General features: G+C 30.4%; 1 protein-coding gene across 5 annotated transcripts in view; it reads left to right on the top strand.

Annotated features, from left to right (window-relative positions):
* LOC134711374 (uncharacterized) overlaps positions 1–16,579 on the top strand; it is a 77,103-nt gene that overhangs the window by 15,038 nt on the left and 45,486 nt on the right. For 4 of the 5 annotated variants that reach the window (XM_063571929.1, XM_063571930.1, XM_063571931.1 and 1 more), the window contains exons 4-5: positions 8,649–8,847; positions 9,569–9,693. In XM_063571929.1, coding sequence (XP_063427999.1) covers positions 8,649–8,847; positions 9,569–9,693 — 324 coding nt within the window. Of the gene's footprint in view, positions 1–8,648; positions 8,848–9,568; positions 9,694–16,236; positions 16,318–16,579 lie in introns of those variants that run through there. The other variant, XM_063571933.1, reaches the window with a different exon arrangement.

Here is a 16,579-nt window from a genome sequence, read left to right as displayed (position 1 = left end):
TCTGCGACATAACCCATTTACTGTTCCTTGACCTTAAAGGCTTAAATGTTGTAAGCTGCTTATGCGCTTCTTGTCTATCATGGCTTAAATTATGCTTGAATTTTCTTGCAAGCAAGCAGTCAATCTATTCTAACTTCATTGATGTCTAGAAATCAAATGGTCTCTGATGAGTTTTAAGTTAAAAGATGCATTATTCTGTAATAATGGTCTCATATTAGTGGTGCATAAAAAGAGGAATCCTAATTTCTGCATTATGTAATATTCTAGGCCAATTCTTCTTAACTTAACTTTTGTCCATCATTCTTTCTACAAACTCTATCCAGACTCTCATACCAGGCCTCACGGTCATTAAACTTTCGAGCATGATCTGTGTACTCAGACTCGAAAATCAACCAATCAAATTGCTGGATTTCATGTTTTGATCATGATTTTTGTGCTCTGAGGACTGAGCAAAGTTTTATTCCTTTAAGACCAGGTTAATGTGCTAAGATTTGCAATTATCAATACTTCAACAAGATGCATTCTCTTTAGTTTGCACATTGTTTCAGTATATTTCTTCTCTCAAGAATGTTTAACCCTTAGAAAGCACTTGCTCAGGTGCAGACATTTGTCGACAGGTAGTTTATGTTACAGTTTTCTGGCATATAAGTAGTTTTAATCAGTCATTACAGACAAGCTAGAAGGCTTTTGAATATTAAGCTACTTATGTATGAACTAGAAGTGGCCAAATTGAATCATATACTTGTCTGTTTAGATAGGGTATGTGTTATAATGAAAAGAAATGTATGGGGGATATCAGTGAGACAGCAATCAAACAACACTGAAAGCACACTGAAAAAACATCTGAATCATAATTTTGTGTTGGTAGTGTAAAAATTTTGTATTTTAATATTGTATTGTGTATATTTGTATATATATGTTATGTTTGTCACAGATCATGTTTTTGATTTATATGGCAATAAAAATTATTTGATTTGATTTGATATATAAATTTTGTAAAAACTTCAAAGGCTTAATCAAGTAAATAAAGTCGGACAGCTATAATATAACAAATAGGTAGACTTATATATTAAAACATCAATAAACAAAATCTGAATTTAGGTTAAAAAGTTCTAGACTGCTTACTAATACATGTAATACAGGTACACACACTCATAGTCACACATTTATCAGTAAGAGGATATTACGTAACATGTAAGACATCAGTGAAATCTAAAACACTTTAGAGAAGCACTTAATAGAAGATGATCATATTATATCATACCATTGTCAGTAGTTAGGGTTGATGAAGTGATGAGTGTTTAGACTAACTGGTGTTTTATTTTTATTATTATAATGTAAATAGGCAAAGATGAATAGATAGACTCTGGCATATCTTACATTACAAAAAGGAATTATTGATGCAGAATGAAATAGGAGGTCTTTGTTGCAGCTTCTTTACAAAAATGTTTCTTTGATGATGTTTAAATACTTATTTAATATAACTAAGAAAAAATGGCTGAGTCTTTCATCAAAGGAAAATATATTTTTGTCTCATTTGAAGAATATTTAAACATGTTTAATACAACTAGGAAAAATTGGTCAAGTCTTTCATCAAAGAAAAATATGTTTTTGTCTCATTTGAAGAATGGCATGTCAAGGTTACTTAAAATTTCTGATTTGTAATTTTTCTCACGACTTTGTTTACAACAAGTCAGTTTGGAGACATGTACAACTTCCTGATATGTGCATCAAAGCATGCCATTTTGTCTTTTTTCATCTCATAATTTGTACATACATATTTACAAAGTCAACCTATGACTTTCCTCAAATATCTAAGATGAACTGTGTTTTCTACATCTATCTTCTTTGGAAATCAGCTGTATGTCAGCTGGTTATTTTCAATATTGCGTCATCTCACTTTACATGGCTTACCCTCTTTCCTCAGTTCTTGTAAACTTTCTAATTTTCAAAATGAAGATCTGATGTCCAAATAGGTGCCAGTATTTTATGGAATTCCAAATTAATTCGACAAAATTAATTTCATGGTACATGTAGTGCAAAAAGTCAATTTATGATGTTGTATTTCATGTTCCTTCTTTCTTTTACATGACTTGGTCTTGTAAACATTCTTTGATCATCAGGTTTTATATTCAATGTCAATGGATATTTTGCATGTATACTATTTTAACTTTTTTGTATTCCCCTTCATTAGTGAACACCTTCAGTATCAACACAGAAGTAGATTGCTATACAATGCTTGCCTTAAGTATGACAGGTTGTTAGTTTAATCTTCTTGTTAGTCTTACCATACTCTTAAGTTAATCTTCTTGTTAGTCTTACCATACTCTAAAGTTAATCTTCTAGTCTCTAAATTAAGTAGAGCATAGCTGACTATATGGTTTTGTTATTGCTCATTGTTGAAGGCTGTATGGTGACCAATAGCTACTAGCCTATATGTTTGGTCTTTGGTAGAGAGTTGTCTCATTGCAATCATACAACATCTTCTTACTTTTATATACTGGACTAGTAGGAGTAAGACCAAAAATCTTGACAACTTGAAGTCAAAACAAATGGGGTAAATGTCTTGTAACAGACTGTAATATTGTGATCTAATATGTCACATTTCTGGCTGGGCATATTGGTCTTAATTAGGGATTATTTATTTGACATTTACATATTATATATCATCCTATATGCATGTTATATTTGCCGCTGGACATTTAAAGCATTTAGCATTGATCCATCATGATTTATGTCAGTCCATCAAGTTGTAGTGTTGGTGCCAGTGTTCTTCGAAAATTTAATGTATTCCACATTCTTACATCAATTATATGGTTGTGTGATTTAATTACTCTAGTGTATTATAATTAACATCATGGAAAGTAATGAACTGTGTGTGAAGCATGTTATTCTATTACACAAATATATTGGTGTTATCAAGTCAGATTGGGTTAAGAAAATAGCCCATACAATATCAGGTTAATCCAACTAGAAATGATTACAAGTAATTTTCATTAGTTAGATTTTATCTGACATATGGGTCCCTATTACCTTTCCATCTCTGCATAGTCAAGATTGATGTCTAAATAACTTGTTCTACATTAACCTGATTAGTAGTTTATAAATTTACATCATGTTGAGAGAGAGAAATGTCATGTGATGAGGGGGGTTCTTAACTTCAAATTGAGACTCCAAAATCAGGAAGTTCATTAATATTGATGCCATTTTTAAAGGGGGGAGTGAACTTTATTAACAGCAAGACTTAGATTTCATATTATCCAGAAAATTTCTGACCAATGTCCAAAAGGTAAAAAATTAGCTGTAACGTATTTGGTAATTAATTTAATGCTAGAAAGCGGTAAAATTTACAGAAACTCAATCAAATATTAAAATACCTTACTAGGAATCACTATAAACATAATAAAGATGGGGATATACCTACATATAATTTATTTAAAAATACCAATACTCTACCAAATTGAGAATTAGGAAAATACCCAGGTTGGTAGTTATACCATAGCAGTTTCATAAAATTTAAAATCAGAGAAATCAATGTTGAATATCATGGATAAATTTCTGTAAATAGATTTAATGAAAAAACACTGTATATATTCTTATCTGTCAATTTCTCCTCCCTTACAAGATCTGTTGATACATAGATTATCTTGCTGGTGGCTGAAATGCTACAGAGAACTTAGAAATACACAAGCAGATGCTGAACATATTGATCAAACTATAAAACGAAATTTATAGGCAATTAATAATCTTACAGGGGATTAATGTCAAAGTTATCTTCCCTTTTATGGGCATGTTTACAGTGGTCATTATTGAAACAAATTACAAGAGAGAAGCATATGTCTATGATAAATGTGGATAGAACATGTTGTCCATTAGAAAGCTGACACTACCTATAATGGACTATGTCCAGACTGAAAAATGACCCCAGTGAAATTAATTGCATTTTCTTGAAACCAACAAAAATCCATGTTGCTTTTAGATTAAAAACTTGTTGAGTGTCAGGCTAAATAAGTCAAGTCAACATCCATACTAAGGGAACGATTGTTTATTTTAAGATGGCTTATTTTCTTGTGATTTTAAATAGTTGTTTGTCAGCTAATCAGAACTATACTTTACCAACCATTAAGAAACCAATGGTCAACTTGCTGTCCACTCATTCATTACTGAAAACTGCTCATCTTTAACACACCTCCTGGTAAGGGTATTTCTCGCTGCATTGCAGACCTGTTGGTTACCTTCTGCTGTTGTGTGCTCTATGGTCAGGTTGTTGTCTCTTTGACACATTCCCCATTTCCATTCTCAATTTTATATCTTTGAAAAGCCATCACTTGCAAAAGGTGATTAATCTGTTATGCTTTGTCAGATCCTTTCACTTTAAACCTGTGAACTGGGTCTCTTCCTTTGCCAGTCACTTTCAACTGCTGCTTCAAGCTTTCATAATTTGCCACTGATTGTCTGACTGTCTGTTAGTCACTAACAACTTTTATGTCTGCATTGGTCATGTTGGTGGCTGACTTACTGTGGATTCATTAATATCCGTTGGATACCAATTTTTGTGGATTTCGTGGGGACAGGGGAACCACGAATTTAAATGTTCAACGAAATACAGATTTTCTATAGGAATGTATGCAGAATTTGCCAAAACAACGAATTTACATATCCACGAATATGTGATTTGTCATCAATCCACGAAAATTGGTACTCATGAAAATAAATGAATCCACAGTACTTTTAGTAGTTACTACAGCTGATTGTAAAAAAGAGATAGACCTAGGCCTGAACTGACTCCTCAGAATGTTTGATTGATCATGTTTCTTTTAACAATACTGGAGTGAAGAACTCAGTAGAAAAAAAGCACATGGTACTTTCTTTATTTTCAATAATTTTTGAATATTATACAATCACAATTGAAAAAGCCTTCATTTATGCAAATGGTATTACACTTGTATTTGGAATTTCTTAACCGGAAATCTATGAAACATGGACTGAATGCCTTATATATATCTGGAAAATTGTATTAATAGTTTAGTTTAGTTTAAACATATTTATTTATAGTGGATTGGGAAACAAGTTTTACAACTTATATTAATCCCTTTCCACTTTGCTGGTGCGAGTGCTGCCTTGTTGCGGCATTAGCCTACTCTTTTTCGAAATCTACAAGGGTGTCTTTAATGTGTCTCTTAACACGGGTCAGCCATTTATCGTCCCCATCCGAGTGTTAATAGTCTCTGCCAATAGGATGATTGTCACTATTCTTCAAATATTTTACAAAAGCACTAAATTATCAAGTATATCTGTGTACTCCTTATCCAGAGAAAATCGGCCTTTATTATACACCTATTTCAAGTTATAGTCTCACATTGAAGAAAAAGAAAAGTTTTTCTCATGATTTTTTAAGGTCACAACCGAAAACATTTGACATCACAGTTAAAAAGGATTGTTTTTCACACATTTGAAGGTGATCCAATGACAAATTTGGGTCAATGTAGAGAAAGTCTTCATTCTTATGAGTGACCGAATTCAATCTGCTATATATGTATAGTGTATAAAATTGAGCAAGAACTCTTTCTTCAGGCGGATATTATAATAATAGAGGAGCCACCATTTTCTACTATTAAAATGTATACTTTAAAATGTGTAATCTTCGTAGTACATGTGTTATACATAAGGTCACAATGTTTTGTGTGAAATTTTACTGATAATTGAACACCTTCCAATTCTTAAAGTAAAGATGAACTAGGGTTGACTTGGTTTGTTGGTATTACATTTCACAGTCCTTTGATGATACTTATAAGGTTTTATAATAATTGGCAAGTTTTGACAAAGGATTATGTATTTATTTACTGTGTTATTAAGAATATGAAAACATGATGAATTAGATATCACATTTTTTAATCTGATTTATTATGATGGCTGCAGGGTTATGCCAAGTTTATACATTGTAAATCATACTTGAACTTTTAAACCTGTATCCATGGCACTCTCATCTTATTTTAAACACTGGTGTACGTTTTTAATTACTATTATTTTCATGGATGATGGCTTTGAACAGTTGAATGCATCATTGTCAAGTTTTACCATATATAGCCATTTATAAATGTCCGAAATGAAGATAATTAATATAAATATTGAAAAAAAAACCCACATTCAAACTATTATTTCCATGGATGATGGCTTCATACAGTTGAATGCATCATTGTCAAGTTTCACCATATATAGCCATTTATCAACGTCCTGAATAAAAGATAACTACTATAAGTATTGAAAAAAAACACACATTCAAACTATTATTTTCATGGATGAAACAGTTGAACGCATCATTGTCAAGTCTTACCAAATATAGCCATTTATCAATGTCCTAAATAAAGATAATTACTTTCAATATTGAAAAGAAAACCACATTCAAACATCAATAAAAATTTGTCAGTCTCTCCCCATTAACTTTGTTGGCTCAATGGTTTTCATGGTTTTATTACATATATGTGTTAATTTATTTCTAGAAAGAGTGAAATAGAAACTTGTGATAATGGCTAGATGCACTTTATTTCAGTCTTGACTGTATTCAAATGGCAAACAATAACAATATAAACTTTTTAACTGCTGTTGCTAGTAAGTGGTCCATCCTTAGTAGATTTTACAATTTTAATGACCAAAGTTATTCATGAGGTTTTTATTTTTGCATATTTATTGCTGATGATTCTAATCTTCTATCAAGGTAAAATTTATGCAGGGAATATTTTCATTACTCTTATTATAATCTAAGCAGTTGCAGCCATTACTGTGACATGATGCATTGCAATCTGTCTATTACCTGGTTCTTTTCATTATCAAAATGTCTGTTAGTACTGGAAGGTATTTTAGGTACTGGCTCAAATTTTATGCATTTTGAAAAAGAGAGGGGAAGTATATCAACATGTACATTCAAACGCAAACTGACAATGCCATGGCAGACAAAAAAAAGTGTGACTCAATGATATTACATGATCATTTTATGGCAGCATCCTGTTACTTTGATTTTCTTATTGTGGCTTCTGATCTATCATTGCAAATTTCATAGCTCTGTATAATAGACTTATACACTTCTTCTCTTTTTATCCTCATTTAATATATGTTGTCTATACTTTGTTTGGTTCATTATTAAGCAAGGGTCTGCTCCAGGACAAACAATTAGACCATTAGTATTCTTGGTTTTACTTTGTTGTTTCGGGGTCTTGTACAGCTAAGTAAGTGGTATGGGCTTTGCTCATTGTTTAAGGCTGTACAGTGACCTATAGTAGGATAGTTGTTCATTTAACTATCATTTGTTCTCATGTGGAGAGTTGTCTCATTGGCAATCATACCACATCTTCTTCTTTATATAGACATATGTTGTAAGCATGTTGAAATGCTAGGAAACTTTTATTTCCATGCTCACTGCTGTTTTTCATCTATTTATCCTCTTACATTAAGATAATATAATTATTATCTTAATAATGCAAAACATGTACTCTTTAGTAATCCCAATGACATGAAATTTATGATCATGCATTCTTTTATGCAAACATGTTTTTGCTTGGGATATCCATGTATGCTAATTACAATATTTTTGATAAAAATAAAAATATAATATCCCAAAAAGCAAATTATTATCATGAACATTCAGAAACATATTGAACGTAAATGATACATTTTATATCTACTGCTGATCAGTGATATGAAATTTCCTGATTTTATAGTAACATTAAATTTTCAAGAATGCTGTGTTATGGCTCTCCTTGAACCAGGAATGTCTGTGCATCTAAAAATCAATACACTAATGATTCAGTGCCAAAAAAATAATTCATTACATAACACAAATTATATAACAGAGTGATTTATTTTGTCATTTTGTGTTTATGTGTCAAGAGTTTTTGTCATGTTGATGGATGAAACTTTTAGGACATATTTTTGTTGTGTTTATATTCTTGTGGTCATTATCTTTTAATTTCATGATTAAACCTAAATAATTTTTTTTTGTGCTCTTATGTGTCATACATATTACATCATTTTATTTTGGGAGCAGTACATTCCTTTGAATTTACCCTGAAAACAAGGCACCTGTATTAAAATTTGATGGATAGCCTTATAACAATTATATGAGATATTCAATTATAATCTAATGCATGGTGTGGTATAAAAAAGTGCTTTTTGACTCCTCCTCCCCTCTCAACATTCATTATTTCTGGAATAGTCCTCAGCCAAAATGTTTTCAAAAATATCTTAATCAAGACTCTTTAAGAAAAGTCATTGCTGCCATAAAAACTGACTGCAGCAACAAGCAAAATCTTGTGAATTTTTTAAGTTATTCCAGTTTTAATTTATTGAGAACATTTGTATTCCCTTTTAAAAAGGTTTAATTTAATAATCTAATTTGTTTTATCAACAATAAGCTGTGCCATTAATCTATGCAAGTATTCCTGTAAAATTATTTTCCCACATAAAAAATTGCAAAAACCTAATGCAAAAATTGCATGTATCATTATTCAATTAACAGTGCAGTATTGATTGACATCTCAGTTATATAGCCCTAAATTGCATTATTTATGCCAAAAAATCAATTTTAATTGCATATTGAAGAGTTTATGAATAATTCGATTACATATAAAGTGCTGCTTTCTTCTTTTTAACAGAAGGATCAAGAAGAACTTTTGAACCAATCTCCCAGACTTCGCCTCATCAATGACTACGCCCAGCAGCTAGTGGAGCGCCACCCGGGGTTTAAAGAGGAGGTAACCCCATGCCTACAACACCTTCACCAGCAGTGGAAGGTGGTCGAGGAAACTGTTTCCTGTAAAGATATAAGTAGAAACACTGATTGCATGATAGCAGGTAATAACGATCTATCGATGTCTCTGTACAATTACATAGATTGTTTACGATTACACAATCAATAGGTGTAGCGCTAATATTATACAATCAAGTCTCTACCATTATGGGATAGATTCCTAGCTTCAAATGATTAATAATTGGCGATGAAATAATAACAAATAATATGTGATTTCATAATATTATCAAGATCAAGCCAATACAAGAAATCAATTTTACTCTTCCTTTTACAGTGTAGATGAATCTATTTTATGTAGATATATTACTCTGATAAAAATTGTGAATACAGTAGCGCTCTGCAGTTCTTTTCTGTTTTTATGATAACAAACTACTTTGTTATGGCTGAGCTTTGTTTATAGACACATGGTTTTGTGACTTGGATCTTTTAATGATTTGCAGTCTATTTCATCCATGATAAAGCACTATAATTATTTTTTTTCTATTCAGTGTAAAAATACTGCAGTTGATTCTTTATTAATTAATGGGATGTCAATTTTCTCTAAGGTTTGTATATTTGAAGTTGGTAAACAATATATTGATATTATAATCAAGGAACCAATTTACATAGGCATAAACAAAAACATTGGCAAAACCAGTAAATGAAATATCCATTATAAGAATAATTTTCCCTAAATACTCTTGAAATTGGTACCCCAAAAATATAGATAAATTCACAGTAAAGAAAAGATCCTCTGTAATTGTAAATCTTTTTTACTTTTTTCAGACATGCAAATGGATCTAAAATCATTGGCTCAATGGCTTGATGAAGTTGAACAAAAGTTATTTTCGCTAACACTCCACTCAAATACCAACGATGAAGAAGTTCTACATTTACTGCAAATTCATCAGGTAAGTTGGACCGAATGGGCAAAGGGAGGTAACCAGATTTTATGCAAAGGGAAATAACCCATCCTTTCTTGGGAGTAATTTCTCAAAAATAGGCATTCAATTCATTTCATGTTAAAACTATGAATTTTAAGAAATTCCAAAATATCCAATCCTCATTTTACATTACGTACATTTCTGTAAATCATTTACGAGTATAGAATAGAATAGAATAGAAAATAAGCAAATCACCTAGCTATTTCACTGAATTTTTACCAGTAACCAGTGTTCCTTCAAATTTTCATGCATTATTAAATGCTTAATCCAATGTTATGCTTGTGAAAAATAATAATATAAAAGATTGTTTCACAAATGCAAAGTGCATGTAAATGCAGCAAAGAAGATTCCAAAGATTTCTGATTTTTTTAAAGACATTTAGTCTAGAAATGTAATTTCTAAAGTGATATAATCAAATTATAAAGACTCTATTATGGTTGTTAGATATAATTATATATTTCACTGATCTTTTGCTTTTAGTGTATAGATATTCTGAAATGACTTGATCTTAGATATATAAAAATAGGCTCTGTTATTTTGCTAGCAAGTCTTTGACAAAATTTTAAAGGTATACAAATTACTACATGTACTAGACAAGTATCTGAAGGTATTTCTCTTTATGTTTTAAAAATGTTTTATTTAAAGTTCATTTTGAATTTATCTTTTATTTACCTGTATTATAAATTGTTTTTATGGCCCACCTACGATAGTAGAGGGGCATTATATTTTCTGGTCTGTAAGCTGTATGTCCATTCTTCCATCTGTCTGTTTATTAGTCTCGGTATGTCTGTTTGTCCTGCTTCAGGTTAAAGTTGTTGGTCAAAGTAGTTTTTTATGAAGTTGAAGTTCAATCCATTTATACTTAGTACACATGTTCCTTATCTGATCTTTCTCATTTTAATGCCAAATAAGAGTTTTGACCCTAATTAATGGTCCACTGAACATATAAAATGATAGTGCAAGTGGGGCATATGTGTACTGAGGACACATTCTTGTTAAAATATCATCTTTTTATAATCAGCAAATGTTTTTTTTTGTTTTGTTTTTTTCATTTTCATTATTTTGCATCTTTAACCTTTTTTCATGACTTTGTGAGAATTAGTAGAGAGATAGCCAAAAAAAAACTTAGGTTTTTTATTTAAAAAGGGGTTGTAGATATCTATAGCTCATATGAAGCCAAATCACCCTTATTGTCACCATTATCAATTTATGTAATTTGCATTCTGGTATACAAACTTTAGAATAACTTTCAATCATTTAGTTTCTGAATTTTATTAGAAATATTTCAGACAAATCCAGGCAATTTGAAGATTTTTTTTAATGCAGAGACCTTGTTTATGAAAACAATATTAATTTTGAGAGAAATAGTTATCTTGTGGGAAGTTGTCTCATTGGCAATCATACAACATATACTTAGATGGGAAAAGGGAAGTAATTCAAATTAAAAAAGGAAGGGAAATAAGTCAAACTGTCTTGTAGCTTCTGATTTGTTTTCAGATTAAATTTTTTTTTTTTTGTATATTTTAAATGTTCTAAAATGATTATAAAGACAGAAAAAGACAGGCTTTGATTTCATGGTTATTTAAGAAAAAAAGACATTTAAGTATACTGGTGAGGGTTGACATAACATTGACTTTATATAGATTACCAGCTGGTATCCATAACTTTAAGAGGTCAAAACAAAGTGTTTACTTTTATTCTTTTTTAGAGGAAAAGTTGAGTGGGAAAAGGGAAGTAATTCAAATAAAAACTAAAGGGAAGTAAGTCTATCTGTCTTATAGCTTTTGACTTGTAAAAACTTTTCATGTTTTTACATTTTTAATGTACTTAAAAAATTGCATACTTAAGTAGCACTTTAAAAAAAATATAAAAATGATCAGCATGACCAAACTTTTACAAAACATTTTAAGAATAGATAAAAGAATGCTTTGATGTGAGTGATATTTCAGAAAAAAATATGAGTTAAGTAGACTATTAATGGCTTGATGAGATTTTAGTGGCTTGAGGTTAAACATATTATCCATTAGATGTATAAATCAAAAATATTTTTTACTGGACCAAATATATTGATGAAAGTTGTAAACATGGTGTTGGGTTATTGTTATTTTTGATGTAGTTGAAGTTCATTCTCCTACACATATATATACAATAAATTTTGTATATTGTTTAAAAGGAATGTAGATTAATCATGTTTTTTTTTGTTGTTTTTTTTTTGGTCATAAATTTATGTATATTGTAAGATAAGATTTTGAAATAGAGCTATGTTTTCACAGACATTGAATTAAAGGATGCTAATTGATAATTTTTTTTTTAGAAAACAACAAATTTTGAATTGAAACATATTCTTTTATTTTCCTGCAATCTATATTTTTTTTGACTGTCAAATCTTTAATCTTCAGTCTTTACATGAAAGTGTTTATTTTCTTATGACTTCATGCCATTTTGTTTAACCACAACATTACTTGACAAATCAAAGTCTTGAATCCACTTGGATTTAGAAAAAAGATGCCAGAAAGAATTACCATTTTCTTGAAATACGATACATTTATTGTTTGACAGTGTCTTCACTTCATTCTACCGGATATTCAGCGGAAAAAAACTAAAAAGAATAGCTTGTGGGCTGTAGAACATAGCTAGACTGGAGAAGACGGAAATGATTTAGACATCATAAATAAAAAGATTCAGTATTAACAATTGAACAGTGACACCGTTTAGTATTCAAAGAAACACAAGATCTAGTTTCATAATCAACGATGAGAAAATATGATATTCTGTATTTCATCACCCATTTTTACCTTACGGCGCATTCAATATCCCACCAGGTGAATAGGTTCAAGTCAATTTTCCTATTTTATTATATAATATTTGTGCAATAGATTTTCCAATACTGATTCTAGTAAAGCAAAATTTGCATTTGAAATTCATTTAGACCAAACTGTGCAATCTAAATTACTTTTTCAAAATAAAATCAGAGTTGAGCCTGGCAATAAATTTTCAATTTAGGAAATGAGTTTTAACCTTAATGCAAATTTTAAAGTATGTAATAAAATATCATGCATCTGTCTGAAAGGTTCACATGCATAAGAACTTTTATTAAAATTCAGTAATAAATTAGCCATTTTTTTTCAACCGAAGGGTATAAGTTTAAAGGAAAATTAATTTCAGGCTTAACATGAACAACGTTTATTCATATGAAAATATGTATGTACATAACATTTTATATAGTATTTTAATGATACACTACATGTATTTACCGTAAAGAACACGTAATGATCAAGACAATATAAGTACATGTAAAAAAAAATACATGTTACGAAACATGTTGATTTTAAGCTTTGAAAAAAAAATGAAGTTTTAATTTAAAAATCTTGTCCTTTTCACTTTGACAAATGTTTTAATTGTGATGTTATATATTAATTGTCACAATGATGATTGATCAGTGACAGGTAAAACGCTCGTTAATGTAGGTAGGAAATACAAAATACACGTAATACACATAGAGTAGGATGTCAATGTAGGAGGACATATAATGTTTGTTAGTGTAATTTGATTGAAATTAACATTCAGATTATGAAATCGATTCATTAGATCAAACTTCTGGATTTTCATGTCGTTGATCAAAGTTCTGGATTACATGCAGACACGCTGTCAGAAAGGTCAGTTTCTCTTGATCAAAGTGAGTCAACACATGCAATATGCTTTGCCTTGCAGAAACATACATATGTAATTTAAAGCTATTTAATTGATTTAGAATCTCACATGGTTCTCACTGAAAGATTCTCTTAATCAACGCCTTGTATATTATCGATAAGCTAGATGAGAAAATGGGGTAAATAACAGAAGTGTTGCTTTGAAAAGAACATATATAATCTAAATCTATGTAATTGACTTTGAATCTCACATTGTTCTCACTGAAATGGCACTCTTAATCAATGCACTGTATATTATCGATAAGCTAGATGAGAGAATGGGGTAAATAACAGAAGTGTTGCTTTGAAAAGAACATATATAATCTAAATCTATGTAATTGACTTTGAATCTCACATTGTTCTCACTGAAATGGCACTCTTAATCATTGCATTGTATATTATCGATAAGCTAGATGAGAGAATGGGGTAAATTACAGAAGTGTTGCTTTGAAATATTTCCTACTACCGACTTATTTTGTTTGTTCGGCTCATTAGCCAATATTAGCTGCTTTGATGGAGAAACTGTCTGTCTGTCACTTCCTTTGTTCAGGGTGTTCATACCTGTAAGCACCTTGAAGGTTATTGTCATTGTTCTTTTGCTAACACATGTGTGATTTGTTTTGTGACAAGAATCCATTTTGTTTGTTCAATACAACACGTGTAAGTCATTTGCCTGTTGTTTATGCTATTTTCCTCATTGAATTTTAAATAAGAAATGTAGGCTTAGTTGTTAACTTCTACAGCATTTGGTCTCTTTTGGAGAGTTTTCTCATTGGAATCCGCACCACATCTTTTTATTTATATAATGTTCAACAGAAGTAACCTTCAATAATATGCATATGCATTTGAAAGCTGCAAATTGGTTCTGAAGTCTCACAATCATTTTGGCTGAAACAATCAGATATGGTACATGTATAAATAGTCATAATCTGAATTCTGAGTAAGATACTCAGTTAAAACAAAAGTCAAAATCAAGTGAATGTTGATGCTTTGAACTATTTTATTTAATTAATCCAATGTCCCTTATTCAGCACATCAGTCATGACAGTTGCTTAGAATAATTAGTTCCTGGTCTATTGTTTTCTTTGATCAGCATATTTATACATGTACATGTACCTGCAAAGACCTTGACCTCTATAATTACCTTGCTGTCAGTAAAATATATGTAATTGGTTCACTGACAGAAAATCTAATTTTGTGGACAAGCAATTGTCTTATTGTATGAAAAAGAAGTGATGTGGGCTTTATATAGATGAACCAGCAACCCAAAGACACGAAAATCAAATGATATTTAGAGGTCAACAGTCTATAGCAATCAACTGGTGACTACAATGTATACATGTCTATAGAGAAATGCATCAAAAATAGCATGGGAAACCAGTCATGTACTGGTTACTCATGCTATCGTTCTTGTAGCATAATTTGAATTAAAAATGCAGGTTATTATTCAACAATAACAGTGAATTAAAGAAAATCTTTTCATTAGTGTTCCAACAGTACTTTCCATATGTCGTCTGCAGTCTGTTGCTTGCACTGTTGAAATAATACAGATATGTCTCAGTTGGCTCCTTCCAGAATTTGATCACATGTTGTTTGTTCTTTTTGTGCACGGTTAGTAATTCAAGTTTTCTTTGTCATATGAACCTGTTTATTAATGTCGTCTCTGATGTTATATAATACTACGTGATTGAAATTAGATTCTTTACAATTTTGATAATAATTGATTATATCTGACTTTCAAATGCATGCAGAACTGCATCAGAAATAACTTGCTTTCAGTTGAAATGGCACCATTGAGGATTTTATCGGTGCAGTTTATCCCCTTAGAGAATATAATGCAACGATACTTTGTCAAATATTTCAATGATAATTGTTACATTGTCAATTTTGTAAATTACATTTTTAACAAAAATTAGCTGTGAAAATATATATTTATTATGATTTGTTTTGTTTAAATTTTTACTACTTTAATATCTTTTTAGTTATTTGATTTACAAATGATTAGTCCATCTGCCATTTTCTTTTAAATATTGAATAAAAAAGTCTTTTAAATAATAGTGCTATTCATGATAATTTTTGTATGAAAGATGTCTTGATTAAGAAGTTTGTCCTTTTTTACTCCATCTGAAGTAAAAATAGGCAGTGATTGGCATAAGTCTGTAGCAAGTTTCTGTGATAAAAGTTTTTTTTCTTTGAAAAGCACAGGAAATCCTGTCTTTTCAATGAAATATTGATCACTCATCTAAATGTAAAGCAACAATCAGTTTCCTTCAGGAGTAAGATATCTGCCACAGTAGTTCTAAGAATCCCTCAAGATTTCCGTTAAATCGTTCATTCAAATACTGCAGAGAATGAAAATACGGTTAATTGAGATGTATAGGCTTTAATGTGTTTTGGGTCAAATTTTCTATAAATTGAACATGAATAGTCTTTCTAATTCTAGAAAGGTTTCTGAAAGCGCACTGTGCAATAAATGTTACCTTTCATTGATTCCATGGCAACAGACATAAATGCCATACAAAATTTTACCAGTTTAAGAAGCATTGTTACTTTATAAATTTTCCATGCGAATCTTTGTTAAGAGTTGTTCTTATTGTACTTGAAAAACACTTAAGTTATTTTAATGAAGTTATAGTTTTGCGAAATCATTCCAGCAATTTTTGACAAAAGTGGTCTTCAAAGACGTCTGCTGAATACAAAACAAAATGGTGGGATTTTGTAAATGTAAATATTATTTGACTGATCCATGTTATATCATTAATAAGTGTTAAATGGATATATTTGGTTAACGAGAGATTAGGTTTAAGCTACTTTGTGGGAACAGATGGTAACTACTAAATCCTTCCACTTTTCATTCTGTACTGATGAACTGTTGAAAAGAAGAGTGGGAATTTCTCATCAGGTATCAATTTTGTTCTATTTTTATCAATTTTTTTGTCACAGAATATTGTTTTAAAAAGGAGGTCCGTTTTTTCACTAGATTTCTTGATAGAGATAGTTGAATGCTTTTAATTGGCAGTGTCTTGCTTTAATGTTGTTTTGGGTTGAATTACATTGTTAAATACTGTAATTTCAGAAATTATTACAATGCTTTTATTGATACAAATGATGCAAGTGGTTGAGTATTGCAGAAATAAGAACTTGCATTCTGATACCTGTTACAT

Source organism: Mytilus trossulus, chromosome 3 (genome assembly GCF_036588685.1).
Source record: "Mytilus trossulus isolate FHL-02 chromosome 3, PNRI_Mtr1.1.1.hap1, whole genome shotgun sequence".
In the NCBI taxonomy this organism is placed as follows: domain Eukaryota; kingdom Metazoa; phylum Mollusca; class Bivalvia; order Mytilida; family Mytilidae; genus Mytilus; species Mytilus trossulus.
The sequence above is the reverse complement of the archived record's forward strand: the minus strand, read 5'-3'. Positions and strand labels throughout refer to the sequence as shown.